Source organism: Clytia hemisphaerica, unplaced genomic scaffold, assembly GCF_902728285.1.
Source record: "Clytia hemisphaerica strain Z4C2 unplaced genomic scaffold, Clytia hemisphaerica genome assembly, whole genome shotgun sequence".
Classification (NCBI taxonomy): domain Eukaryota; kingdom Metazoa; phylum Cnidaria; class Hydrozoa; order Leptothecata; family Clytiidae; genus Clytia; species Clytia hemisphaerica.
Window position 1 is genome coordinate 30,109 of NW_027104619.1, and position 14,643 is coordinate 44,751.

The following is a 14,643-nucleotide window of genomic DNA, read 5'->3' on the forward strand; positions in this document are numbered from 1 at the left end:
CACCACAGGCAAACCCACCATTATCAAGATAGTTTCGGATACGTTCGACAATATTAATGAGTGTATGCTCAGTAGAGTGAGCCTTGCGAAAACCAAATTGTCGAGAGTAGATTTGATTATGGTTTTCAAGAAAATCAGAGAGACGTGAATACATCACTTTCTCAAAAAAATTTTGAATGTTAGATAAAAGTGAAATTGGCCTATAATTAGAGACTTCAAGGGGAGAACCTTTGTGTTTGAAGACAGGCACAACTTTAGATATTGGCACAGAAATATCAAGTCTTAAAAGTTTAAAGATTTTTATAGGAATACTATGAGGACCACTTGCTTTATTTATTGAGAAAGAGCCAATCACCTTCGCAATTTCTTGATAAGTGGTTGGTGCTAAGAGGATGGAATGCAGATTTGGATCTTTCATGAAACTGCTGAAGTGATTGTAAGAAGGCGGCATTTTTTCACGAATAGAATCAGCTATAGTAGTGAAAAAATCATTGAAGGAATTGGCTACTTTCTCAGGATCTGATGTCAAAGAGTCACCTGTGATGATTGAAATGGGTGATTCTGAGTTAGCCCTTGTTGAGATTATATCGCGAACACCAGACAAGACTTTTCTAGAGTTTTTAGAATGGAAATCAAAATATCTGATGTAGTGGTTTTTTTTACTACGCCTAGTCAAAGTGACTATCATATTTCGATATCTACGATATAATTCATAGAGTCGATCTTTGGACTCCTTAGTTTTAGCCTTAGCGTGTTTTGTTTGGTAGTGGTCACGTTTTTGATTGACTTCAAAATTCCTGGCGTTATCCATGGTTTTGTTTTTGATCTAACTTGACGTTTGGTAAGTTTGACTGTGGGTAGATGTCTCTCTACAAGTACTTTCATTTTGTCATTAAAAATATTGAAACAGGAGTCTGGATTATGACCAAATCTCAAAAAAAGGGTGTCCCAATCAACTTCAAGAAAATCCAGAATAAATTCTTCGCGGTTGAAACGAGACCAGTCTTGCTGAAAAAAAGTATTATCTTCACCGGGAAACTTACCTTCAAATGATGGAAAGAGACAAAACTGGGGGAGATGATCTGATATGAAAAAGCATATGTTGCCAGATACAGTTCCATTATCAGATGGGCTAGAAATAATATTATCAATGAGAGTCCTTGAGTCCTAAGTTATTCTTGTTGGTAAAAGGATCTGTGGAAGTATAAGATTAGAATCGAGGATATCCATGAAGGACATTATTTCTGAATCATCCTCGCATTTTAAAAGATTAAGATTGAAGTCTCCAAGAAGGAGGAGTTGCTTTTTCTCAGAAGAAATTTTACTAAGCAGAGGTTTTAGAAAATCTTGATTGAAGCCAACCATTTTTGGATGGCGATATATAGTACCAGCAATGATATTGGTACTGTTTGGTAGGATAATTTCAGCAAAGCATGATTCAAGACTACACGAAGAATAGCAAACTTGGTCTAGGTCTGTCCTAGGTTTGTAAGAGAAAGAGGGTGAAATATATAAGGCTACTCCACCTTTAGAAGATTCAGTTGGTGTAAAAAATTTTTCGTAACCTGGTATAGCAAAGTCCTCTTTTTTTTCGAGAGGACTTTCTGTTTCGGTGTCAACAAGGCTTTTGGTTTCTGAAATCCCTATGACACTAAATTTAGAATTGAGGAGGGCAAGCAAATCTTCAAGGTCATCAAAATGTTTTGAGAGTGAAGCAATGTTCAGGTGAAAGGCAGAAAGTTTAGATGGAGTGTTGGCTGCAAGCGATTTGAATTCATCGCAGTCAACATAACTACAGCTATGAGCTTGAAACTGAAATTCAAGCTCATCATCAATTTCGTCACTAAGGGTAGTGACGACCTCTTGTTGAGATCAGATATTAAGGAACGAAGTTTATCACTCATGTCACCAGGAGCATCACCATTAGAATTATTAATGTTTAATTCAACAGGAAAAGGAATGGAGTAATTGATGCAATTCGGACAAAACCAGGTCCCAGAAAGGGAAAGGACTTCAAATTGTTTTAACGTGAGACCAGAGCATTTTCTTTGGTGGATCCAATGGTCACAAATATCACATTGGATTGAGTTACATTTTTCACTGACATTCTTAGTACAAACTGAGCAAGGGAATATTTCAGGCATAGATTCTAAAAAACAGACACACTCGGGACACACAGCACAGGTCAGGCAGAGAATAAAAGGGATGGAAGAAACTTATCCAAACAAAACTGACACAGATAGGTATAAAATAAAAGAATCTAAATTTTTAAAGAAGAAAAAAAACAAACCTCTGACAGGAAAGCAAAAAACCACGGAATTTGAAAAAGCACCACTGTCTTTGAATGAGAAAAACAACACAAGTGTACAGACCATAGCTAGCACACCATCTTGAAAAATCGTATTGGACAAAAGTGCTTAGCAACTGATTTGTTATGAAAAAAATTGTAAACTAATATGGCGGAGAAGTGAGAAAATTGTTCGAAGACCCGAAGACATGCAAAAAATGTTAAATAAGCTACTCAGTAGTTTCAATGTTATTATCTGGGTTGAAGAAATTGTTGTAATATTTTAGTAGATGGTCCTTATGCGAAACTTTGATTTTGGCATTGCTGTTTTCCTTGGCTGTGACAACCAAGGATTCATTTTGGAACTTGAACGAGTCCGGTAGTTCAAGTTCATTAAAGTTGACATTTCCAAGTTTCTTTTTGTTTTTTAAACATTTTTCTGAGTTTTTTCTGTTCACAAACCTGACAATTGTTCTTTTTGTTTTGTTGTTTCTTGTTGGTGGAAGTCTGTGGCATGCCTCTATATCGTTCTTCGTTACTTTCACATCAATCTTTTCCAAAATCTTAATTACTTTATCTTCCAGTTCTTCATTTCTTACATCATTGCATATGCCACTGACTTCCACATTATTTCGCCTTCCATATTGATTTTGCTTTTCTACGTTTATTGTTTGTTCCTTCTCACGTTGTTCTAGCTTGTTCACTTTATTTTTAAGATTTTCAACAGTTTTTTGCAGTTTTTTGTTTGACTCGACCAAGTTTTTTATGATTACATTTTTTATTTCGGTTGTATCTTTTTGGATGTTGAGTTCATCTAGTGTTAATTTGTCTAGTTTTTCATTTAACTTGTTAAAGTTTTCTTTCATAAATTCTTTTTCTTGTTCATTTTGTTGATTTCTTGTTGTAATTGACATGTTGAATGTTCAAGATGGTGTGAGCGCCAAAAAATCTTTAGAGCTCTTTACTCATCGAAGTCCAAGATGCGAAGGCTTAATTTTTGGCTGAAATTACAGTGATATTAGTGATATTTTTGTAAAAATGGATTTTATTCTTTACCACTTTTAGTTATGACATCCTAAACTATCAAAAAGTCCATATTACAATGTCACATCAATTGACATCAAAACAATGAAGAGAAAGACTACATTATTACTAAAACTACACATCAATGTGTTATTGTTTTTATGACTTCATGATTGAAATAGGGTTTTGTTCTCACAGGATACGTTTGTTGAAAAATTCTAGAAGGATCTTTTAAAACTCATCAAATTATTTTCAGTTTAAAAGCCCTGTATGAAATACTCTGTGTTACCCTTTTAAATACCACTGTAATCCCCTATGTTATTAAGTCCGTGCTACGATGTTACTCTTTACAGTTTTGTTTTTTTATTTTTTTTATTTTACCTTGTGAAAAGTTGTATTGAGCAGCTATCTTTATACTTTTTCCAGGAAGATTTTTTGAAACTACTACAAAAGTATTACAAAATCGAGTACAAATGACTTTTTGGTCTGTCTTTTAATTTTTTCAACATCCTCTTCTTTGACATTATTGTTATGACTCACTAGCAATAAATTATTGGTGAAATGTAAAGGTCTTATTAGTTTATTTTTTAAATTCTGTATTAATAATGGAGTCGTCGATTTCTTATACATTTTGAAATTTCTTCGCTTTGCGAAAACAGAACGCTCGTTCCGCAAGCCCTTTTATGTTGATTCTTTGTGTTTTCCAAACATTTTCCTCTGCAATGACATTGATCAGAGTTAACCTGTCATCACTGACCTGCGACCTGTGCGATCTAGTACACAGTGTACTGAAATGAGTAAACAATACAGTACGTAAATGAGACAGTCAACTGTGTACTGACCCATTTCAGTACACTTACAGTACACTTGTAGTACACATTGCAGTACATTTCATTGCTTATGCTGAGCCAGTAAACAAGCTGTAAACATTAGTACACATCAGTACACACGACAAATCATGTTTTTCTTTACACCTTTTGCGGCTTTACCATGGGCCATCCCAGAAAACTTTTGTTACCCCATCGGACGACGACGTGCATTTTTTAATTTTTGAATGCAAAAAGTGAAGAACTAATTCTTGGCTGTATGGCTCTGGTAGATGCACTGTAAGCTTTTCCTATTATTGTGATGTTGATTTACCAAATCTACTGAACACTGATTCACTATAGCATTATTCACTAGCTTGTTATTTACAGGCTATCTGAAAATCCCATCACACGTAAATGGTTTCTATAAAAACTAGTTGCAGTAGTATCATACTTGGAATCAAGTATGCTCAAGTCTGCATTTGAGACAAATCATACTTGAAGTATGCATACCTGTGCATACTTGATTTATTCTTACTTCATACTTGGTTTTGCATACTTGATTTATGAAGTATGCAAATTCTGGTGCCATACTCGGATCGAAGTATGTTATTGAGACAAAGTCATGCTTGTACCATATGCAATCCAAAAAAATGTAATAATAATACAATTTATAGACTTTTATCATTATTTACATTTGTCAAATCAGGACTGGAAGAATTTTCTGATGAAAAAAAACAGTCCAAGACAGTCAAGTTCAAGACAAAGACATGAAATTTTAAAACTCAATTGAAATTTTTGCCTTGTCCAAAGTTCAGCTCAGGCGCAACAGACTAATGTGAAATAAAATATGTAGAACTTACAGAGATCCAACTGTCTTGTGCTACCTCCTTTGCTTGTCATCAAAACTTCACATAATTTGTTTACAAAACTATATAGAAAACTGATTCTAATTCACTCCAATCTAACCAAAAACCTCAATACATGGCTAAAATTTCCTGCTTTCGATTGATTGATAGTAATTTGGTGAACATATAATATGTAATTAAAACATAAACTTTTACAAACAAATAAGTCTTTGCAATAATGTTTATTCTTTCTGTTTTTCTTTCCATCTTCACCCAGCTTCACCATCTTGTCACCATTAAAAATTTGAAAGAAATGTTTTCAAATTGGTTGATCCTCCTGAATGAGTTCAATAAAAATTTCAAACACAGAAGCGACTTCATTTTATTTTTAATAAAATCAAAATTTATTTAAGACGTTTCGGTGTCATCCGACCACCATCATCAGTTTAAAAACATTGAAATGAAAATTTCTAATCTGAAAAAATGTTAACAAATTGTTTTAAAAAAATGTACAAACGAGGATAATTGGTAAGATCAAATAAAAGAATATGCTATAAAATCTGCTATAAAATCAATAAATAAATAAATAAATTAGCAATAGAATGACTCTCAAGTGAATATGTGTATAGAAAATGACGACTAATTAAATAACAAAATAGGTTTTGATAGTCTTTGAACATTTATCGTGGGCTTGTATTTTCTGATAAAAATGCCTCACTAATTTTCCGGTGATCCACTGTCATAAAATTATTACCTAATATGGTAAAGTCTTTCATTTTAACTTTTGTATGTCCCCGAGAGTTTGAATGTTTTAGGACATGACTATTTCTATCTCTTCCACCGTGATCATCTACTCTTTCTTGTATTCTTCTTCCTGCTTCACCTATATAGGAAGCTGGACAATCAGGACATTTCACACGGTACACTACATTATGCTTGTGTTCGGTTTTGGTTTTATCCTTCACACTGAAGAATGATGTCAACTTTTTTCCTTTGAATGCAACTTTGGCGATTGCTCTATTATCAAAAACTTTCTTAACTGATTTATTAATTTCTTTCCCAATGATTTCACCTTTTATTCCAGCATAGGGTAGAACGATTTTTGCTTCCGCAGGCTTTAGTTCATCTGATTCATTTTGGTTTGTTTCTGTTTGAGTTTGTAGTTTACGTTTCACCTCCTTTATACTTTGGTTTATAACTTTGAGTGGGTATCCATTGATTGTGTGGAATACCATTTTCAAGTGGTCTAGTTCAGCTTTTAGGAAATACGGTTTGTTGCAGATTTGGAAGGCACGTTGAATAAGCATTTTTAAAGTACCCTTTTTCCATGTATCAGGGGCAAACGAGTTCCAGTTTATATAGATATCTGTATTCGTTGGCTTTCGGTAAACTGTAGTGTCAATTGTTCCGAAACGATTTATGAGAAGGACATCCAGAAAAGCAAGCATATTGTTCACTTGTTTTTCACTGGTAAATTTAACATGTTCATTTTTATTCAATTCTCTGAGGATAATGTTATCTTTACCTTTCTTAATCACACAAAAGGTATCATCGACATATCGTTTCCATATTTTTACACTGTCTGACATTTTCGGTACGATATTGGTTTCTAGCTCAACCATGAAAATACCAGCAATAACAGGTCCGAGGGGTGAGCCCATTGCGACTCCGTCAATTTGCTGATAAGTTTGGTTGTTGAAGGTAAAGTGAACATTTTTAGTACACATTTCGAGAAGTAAAGTCATGTCTTCTCGTGGTATGTCTGTTTTTATTTCTCCTTTGTCATAGATTCTTGTAATGATGTTTCTTATGGTATGGTCGAGTGGTACATTTGTAAACAAACCGACGACGTCGAATGATACCATTTCCTCATCAAAGAAATGTTTTGTTTTGGATACCAAGACAGCTAAATAGCAAAAGCATTCGAATTTGACCAAAACATTCGAATTTAACATTCGAATGGAAGTCATTGCATTGTTCGAACACCCGCGAACGCGCGCGCGGCAAAATACGATGGAAAATAAGAATAAAACAGTAAACAAAAAGGCAAGCAAGTGGGACAGGGTGCTCCTACAGTTCCATATAAAGGTATGATATTTATTATCTGTCCTCTAATCTTATAGATGACTCCCATAATTATGTTTGAATGTTTTTGCTGGGAATATTCAAACATAATACCCAACTTTAGTGTGCAGTGCAGTTCTCAATTTCAGTTGAGCTAGAATCTCTGACAATGTCTGTTGTCTGTGTATCTGTCTGTGTAGTATCTGTCTGTCTGTCCCCTCAGACTTTGGGGCAGGCTGGAGACTTCAAAAATGATCTGATTGGGCTGAAATTTTGCACACTTCATTATTGGGCAAATCTCTGGGGGTATTTTTTTAAAATTTACTTTATTCCAGACATGATTAATCGAACAGTTCGATTACCGAACTAATCGAACTTTGTCGAACTTAATCGAACGACAAAAGTTCCATTAAATTCTTTAATCGAACTTTTCAAAAGTCGCTAAAATTGTGAGTATTCGATTAAGTTCGACAAAACATATTAAGTTCGACAAAGTTCGACAACGGTAAATTTTCGACAAATTCGACAAAAAACTCCGTTCGATAAAGTTCGACAACAAGAAAAGTTCGACAAATTCGACAAAAAACTCCGTTCGATAAAGTTCGACAACAAGAAAAGTTCGACAAATTCGACAAAAAACTCCGTTCGAAAAAGTTCGACAACAAGAAATGTTCGACAAATTCGACAAAAAACTCCGTTCGAAAAAGTTCGACAACAAGAAAAGTTCGATAAATTCGGCGAATAGTACTTTCAACAAAGTTCGACGAAATAAAATGTTTGAGAATGTTCGACAGTACAACAAATTGACGAAAGTTTCCTTTGACAACGGACAGCTTTGACGGAAATCCCGCTAAGGTTCGAAATAAAGAAATAGCAAATTAGAAATCAGTGTTTTGGTTTTTTCTACTCAAACACAGTTCCGTTGCATTCTATAAATATACGTACAAGTAATGTTTCTATGATTTGGTGTATGTAATGCGATGAAAAATGGCAAAAACCGTAACAAAACCAACGTTATATGGAAATTCTATTAATCAAAAAACTAAGTATGAATAAGTCCAAAAACAAAAAAGGATAGAACAAGAAGATTTCTTTTGAAGGAAAACTAATTTCAAAGTCTCTGAAGAGTTTCGAATAACTGTAAAAACTTCGATTCTTTGGATAAAATGTGATTGGGTTCGTTAAATAAAATTGTTACTTTCCATAGGTTTGATTTCAGCTAAAACTGTAGTACTCGCAGTAAGTAGGGGGAAGTAAAATAATAAAAATTATAGTTCATTTTGTCGTGTTTTTGCTTTCCATCAAAAATTTGACTTTAGCTAAAAGAGCAGGCCTTTGCTCGATGCTTTTGCATTCGATATTTGCCTTACGCAAAACATTTTTCATGATCTTGACAGTCATTGAGTCTGGATCTGTATCTTCATCATCTATCAGTTCAGCAGGTAGTTTACTGAATGTGACTAAGGCTTTGTTTTTAGCTTCTTCGTTAAGTTCAGAACAGATATGCACGACATCTTTTCCTTTGACGGTTGCAAATTTACCTGTCAGCTCCAAAGTATCTGAACTTTTGGAAAGAAGAACAAAGAATTCGAGGGACTTGATCTCCTTCCCCTGCCCTTGCATTAAAATTGCTGCTGTCTTTGTAGAAAATCTTTTCACAATTCGTACAATGGTACCTAAAGTCAATTCTTTTCTTGTTTGATCTGGATTCGTAGACTTGGCTGTAAAGAAAATCAGATTGCCAGATTCAACATCTCCTATTGTTTTGCGCAGCTTGTCAAAATAGTTGTCCATGTTTGCGGCCTTCCAACGTTCTTTCCTTGACGTCATCGGTGTATAAGTCTTCATGCAGGCCAGAGATAGGAAACGAGATATATGGTATATGTTACCCTCGTACTCGACGTAATTTTGCGGATTCAAGTTAACTGGTAAAGTCTTTCTGTTGTGTGCCAGCCGAGACGTCAATTCTTGAACAGATTGGATTTCTTTGACCAAGACACTTTCATCTATGGTATACTTTGCTCTGTACGCAAAGGATGAATGTGCAGGACAGTTGAAAATAAAATTTTGCTTTTCTTTTTCGGAAGAAAACTTGATATTGACACACTCAAGGTGATACCAAAGATTACACGTTGAAACATCGCATTGTATCCATGTTTGATCTTTTTCTGACTTCTTACGCTTTGCAAATTTTTCACTATTCATTTTACATTTTCCTTTAGCGAAAAAGTGACAATGCTGCGGGTCTTCGTCCTCAAGCTCCTCATTTATTTGTCCTGTAAACAAAATTTAATATATTTAATATATCAACGCGAAAATTAGTTCACTTAAGTTTGATGCGCAATTGGATACCCGCACAGTAGCGAAAATTTGTAAAAACCGAGGTCACTTTTTGATAATAAGTTTACTTTAAAGTTTACGTCAGTTTCTATGAAAATAACACCCTTACCTTGTACGATTAGGTCAGAGACAGCACTTGAAATGTCACCACCCATCTCTGAATCAGTAAGTGCTTCTACAGCTTGAACCAGAACACCATTAGAAACATCTTCAAGTTCCGCAGCTGTGATTATATCGTTTTCATCTATTTCTTCTTCTTCTTCTTCTTCTTCTTCTTCTTCTTCTTCTGTCCAGTCACCTTTCCATCCATGATAATCGTAATTGATCAGATTGATTTTGCCATCCGTATCGATTCTCAGAAGATTTGCTTTTGAAAGGGATGAGAGCATCGACAGTTCTTTGACAATCATCAATGCTGATTTTGTTCCTTCATCCATAGCCTTTGAAATATCTTCATCTGATACTTGGAGACAGTTTTTTTCCAATTATGGGACGGCCTTTTCCAGCTCAGCCAACTTTTGAAGCCTGAAAATAAGGAATGAAGATAGTATCTTATTAAATAATTTTGAAAAAAGCGGACCTTTTTTTTCCAAGTTTAATAGAGTCGGATTCGTCCATGTTTAATTTGAAATTATTCTACTTGACTCAAAGATTTAAAGGAAACACTGTACACTTTAAAACTTTTGGGCACAGACTTTCTTTCTTTATTAAATAACATGAAAGTCTTACCTTCCAGCATAATCCATCATATCAAGAAGGTTGAAGTTAGGTTTCCCTCTAACAAAGCCTCTAAGCTTGGAGAAAAAAACTTCATTGCTGTCTGAATCAAACAGTGCAACAGACTATTTGATATTTGGATAATAACGGGTGAAAGATGCAGCAGCGAATATCAGACAGTGTCCAGCAATTACAACATCATCGTACGTTTGTTGTGTGATGAAATGGATGGACTTGTTCATCTCTTCAACTTCAAGGAAAGATTTCCATAAACGGAGGAAGGAGACTGCGCACCAAATGTGAGTGATTCTTTGTAAAATTGTCAACTCTGATTCCTCAAAAGCTTTGAGGATATTCTCTCCAATAGCAAGAAAAGCTCGTGTGCCGATAGTTTCTTCCGGTTGAAAATCGTAAAGACAAGAACGAACAACGGGACGCAAAATTCTTTTTGCAGATGCCACATTCTGTTTATCGCGCACGTGAACATCGGTTGCAGATAATCCGCTAGCAAACTTGTACCTAAGAGAAATCAGATTTTATGTTTAAAAATAGGGCAGGCTGAGTGATATCTTATTGGATACAATTTTTAACAAAAAATACGTGTTTCTTATTCCGTTACTCAAACACTCAATAAAATACAAAAAGTTGGCTTTTAATGTTTCAAGATTTGTGTACTCTTTTTACATTTTGCATGTACTCTTCGTTATTTGGTGTGTTAATATTTCAGGGATATCGCTAAAACGCTAAAGAAAAGTCAGATAAAACACTATACGTACTTTTCTAATGTTATCATTAGAAACTCTAATTTGATCAATGAAGTTCCTACAGCCAAAAGACGTCTACCATTCAAGAGCTGATTCCTCCATTTTTTGATCAAGTGCTTCCAATCGGGAAACGGGATTTCTGGTAGTGATTTTCCGTTAATGATTGAAACCAGCTGTGGAGAATATAGAAGCCCAGGGATTTCGATTGTCTTATCTTCATTTTCCGTTTTTGAAAATGTAGTTTGGAAGTACTTGCGTACTTTACCATCGCCATCTGCACCTATTCCGACAATATCGATGTTAAAAGCTGAACCATAGCGACGTGCTTCATCAAGCCATGTTTCAACTGATTTCCAGTTCTCACCTTTTTGTACCGGTGTAATCGCAACAACACAACATGGAATCTTCTTGACAACGGGCACGAGAAGAAACAGTGTTGCCAACGCAAGTTCAAGTAAGAAACAATGGAAAGAAACAAAAGACTTTCAGACCAGAGTTGTTTATATCGACTACCTTATCGGGGAAAACTTCGTCAGGGAAAATTTTCGTCAGGAAAATTTTCAAACAAGAATTTTTTTTGCATATATATGTGAAGAAATTCAAAGAACTTCTGTCCAACTATCTTCTTTCAGGAGATTTGGGTGGCAGAGCAGCATATGCATTTCGTCCTTATTAGGACTCGTCAGCACTGCATACTGCCATATTTATTTCATTCTTTAACAACATCTAATTCCGTATTTTCATTAAACTCTATTTTTTCTTCGGTCTACTCGAAAAGTTTAATTTAAAAATAGGGTTTTTCGTCGGGGAAAATTTTCGTCAGGGAAAATTATTCGTCGGGGAAAAATTTCGTTGGGGAAAATTTTTGTCTCTTTTCCCCGACGAAGTTTTCCCCGATAAGGTATGTCGAACAAGTGAAAATTTCTTCTCTTCGTATGTACCTAATAAACATAACAAGAATTGCGAAGGTGCAGCCGAAGTGTTACATATTTTCCCGTATGAAATATCCTTCACTGGGTCACGTATTCACGCCAACCACCTCGAAGAGGTCTGAGATTTGAAATTTATGAATTCTTAAAATGAATTGGTTATACCATTTTCTTCGAATCTTCTTTTACATTATTGTTGCTTTTCTTATTCATCTTGAAGAATGATCTGATACCATGTTCTAAGATTAAAAAATTTGAGAAGTATGATTCAAAACCTGGTCACAGATGATTTAAAGACATTTCGGAGAATGTGATGGTGAAGATTGCATGGTTGAAGAGACGCATGTTGGGCACCTCGATAGCGGTTGAGCGACAATGACGATGATGATGTTGATGCTGCTCCCAATTGTCTTCGCTCGAGGGCGGTGTCTCTCTTTTAAACAAACCCCATAATCGAATAAGAGACCTTTAAAAAAAGTTTCCTCGCTTATACTAGCCATAACTTTCATTAAGGTGCCACCGCAGCAAAACTAACACATAGAGTTGAATTTGGATTCAAAAGGAATGATCTTAGCCCTACAGTAATTTTTGTTAAGAGTGACCTCTAATCTGAGACAAAATTCTTTCAAATGCTAACAAGTGTCAAGGGAGTGGTTTACAGTCTACTTAGAGTGCCTTCCGTGCCTTGTCTTACACGTTTTTTGTGAGAACAATTTATAAGAATTCGAGGCTGAAATTTGGCCAAAACCTTAAGAACAAATTAGAAGAATCTGAGCCTCAGATTTCAGAAATTACTGAGAAGTACAGGTTTTCATTTTCATTAATATTGACATTTAACCCTGAAAACTCATATAAAATTAAAAGCAGCCCAGCCGGAATCATATGACTTACTGGTTTTTCCTATAAAAAGCGCATATCTGAAGATACTGCTCTTCATATTTTATTTTACTAATGTACACGTTTAGCAGCATAACTGTTCGAATGATATTTTAAGTAGAGTAATATATTTAACCTATGAAGAGCGCTTAATGACTACTCTTAGGTTCCAAATAAACGGGGGGTTCGAATAAACGGGGGGGGGGGTTGGAAAATTTTCTAGATATTAATAAACGGGGGGACCTAATTGCCGGGGGGTTGGAAATTGTACTTCTGAAAGCCAAAAATAAGGTAAAAATAGGCTAAAATCACCCTATTTAGAGCAAAATAAGGGGCCTTTTCTTTGACAGCTGAAAATATTCTTAGAGATTAATAAACGGGGGGGGTCCTAATAAGGTCCGGGGGGGGTTGGAAAATTTTCGAAGAATTAACAAGCGGGGGGGGGGGGCGTTTATTTGGAACCTAAGAGTACTTGTGGTATAAAAAAGCAATTTCCCAGAAAAAGGAATTTCCTTAGATTCTCCAGGGATAAGAAAATGACAAACTGAGATTTCAAAATGAGTAATCAGATCAAAATAACTCCGAAAAAGTCTTTTTGATGATAATAAAACAATAGAGAGACCGTAAGATAAGAATGCTACCGTTAAGCGGAACTAAAATACTGAAAACGCGCGCAAAAACGCAAACGCAAAATTATGAGATGTTTGCCCAACTTCCTTATGCGTGAAGCTATGAATGCCACCCTCGGGAGCTTTAGGCTCCCTGCGGTGGCAAAAATCAGTTTTACACTTACTTTGAAGAAAACAGATTTGCAAATTTTCGTTTAGAAACCAGCCACATTTAAGTTTGTGATTTTTCCCAAGGGAATGCCTCTTTAAAGCCCAAATGAACTGAGTTTCGTCAGATCAAAACGAAACAGGATCGGACGAACAGATGCAATAAAATTCTTTTTTGTTTTCCAGCAAACGGATATGATCATAGTCTTTTAATTGTTTTTTTATTTTTAACCATTTGTTTTCTTTAGACATCTAAAAGAATGAAAATATGAAATATATTTTGTAGTTTAGGCTTCAAAATTAAAAAATATATATCCAAATATTTAATACAATTTTTGCAAAATTAAATGTTCTTGAACGGGCTATTCGCGAAAATTTGTGCCCAGGAAAAAACGTTTTCTTCAAATTCATAAAAGTAAAACGTTTAGTGATTTTTTGACCTCGCTAAAGTTTCTACTAGCGAAAGTTTGTACACCTATATAGTGATTTGGCCACAAAGCAGGAATTTAGGGGTGGAATTTACAAACGGAAGATTATTCGTATTTCGTGGAAATTAATTTCGTGTTTAGCAAACGAAATCGTGAAAAGGATTCTTCCCATGAGTTATTCATTTTAACCAAACACTTTTCATTGATATATAGTTTGCACGCAATGATATCCTTTCAATTCCAATGAAGTTATTAACGAGTCTTTGTTCAATCCAACAGTTATCTTTAATTTGATTGGTAAATTCACTCCACCTCCAGGTCGAAATCTTCCTCTTGTATCAGAAAATTGTCTGCCGGTCACGATCCTTAAAGAAAAACCAACTTGATTCAATCTTAAAAATTAAACCCGTTTAAGGTGTTTTGCCGACAAGGGTCTCCATAAGAAAGATCTCTGGGACTGCTTTCGGAAACAACTTGGTATCGTTCCGAAAATTAGATTTAGCCCCAGAATATCTTATCGGGGAAAAAATGTCAGAGTTTTATTTACCTTAAGGGTAGACGATGCTATCGTCCGTTTAGAGGGAGTAAACGCGGGGAAATATATAAGCGCAAAGTTAAGGGAACAAATTTTCGCGGGATGGATTTTGCCTAAAAGCGCAAAATTAAGTTCCCGCGAAATTTTACAAAATCGTCAATCCACGAAATTAAATTTCCGTGAAATCTTTCAAAATCGGTAAACCGTGAAATTAAATTCCTGTGAAAAAAAAACAATTTGACCAACCGCG

The 14,643-nt window shown here is 35.1% G+C and overlaps 2 protein-coding genes across 2 annotated transcripts; both read right to left on the bottom strand.

The window, feature by feature from the left end:
- Window positions 1–2,517: 2,517 nt before the first annotated feature.
- On the bottom strand, window positions 2,518–3,201 carry LOC136824655 (putative autophagy-related protein 11). The gene has a single exon (XM_067080645.1). The coding sequence runs from the start codon at window positions 3,199–3,201 to the stop codon at window positions 2,518–2,520; it is 684 nt and encodes a 227-aa protein (XP_066936746.1).
- Window positions 3,202–5,644: 2,443 nt separating this feature from the next.
- LOC136824656 (uncharacterized) lies at window positions 5,645–6,934 on the bottom strand. The gene has a single exon (XM_067080646.1). The coding sequence runs from the start codon at window positions 6,932–6,934 to the stop codon at window positions 5,645–5,647; it is 1,290 nt and encodes a 429-aa protein (XP_066936747.1).
- Window positions 6,935–14,643: the final 7,709 nt, after the last annotated feature.

Excerpts from the sequence above, each read along its gene's own strand:
- LOC136824655 (XM_067080645.1), bottom strand. The coding sequence starts at position 3,201 with ATGTCAATTACAACAAGAAATCAACAAAATGAACAAGAAAAAGAATTT.
- LOC136824656 (XM_067080646.1), bottom strand. The coding sequence starts at position 6,934 with ATGACTTCCATTCGAATGTTAAATTCGAATGTTTTGGTCAAATTCGAA.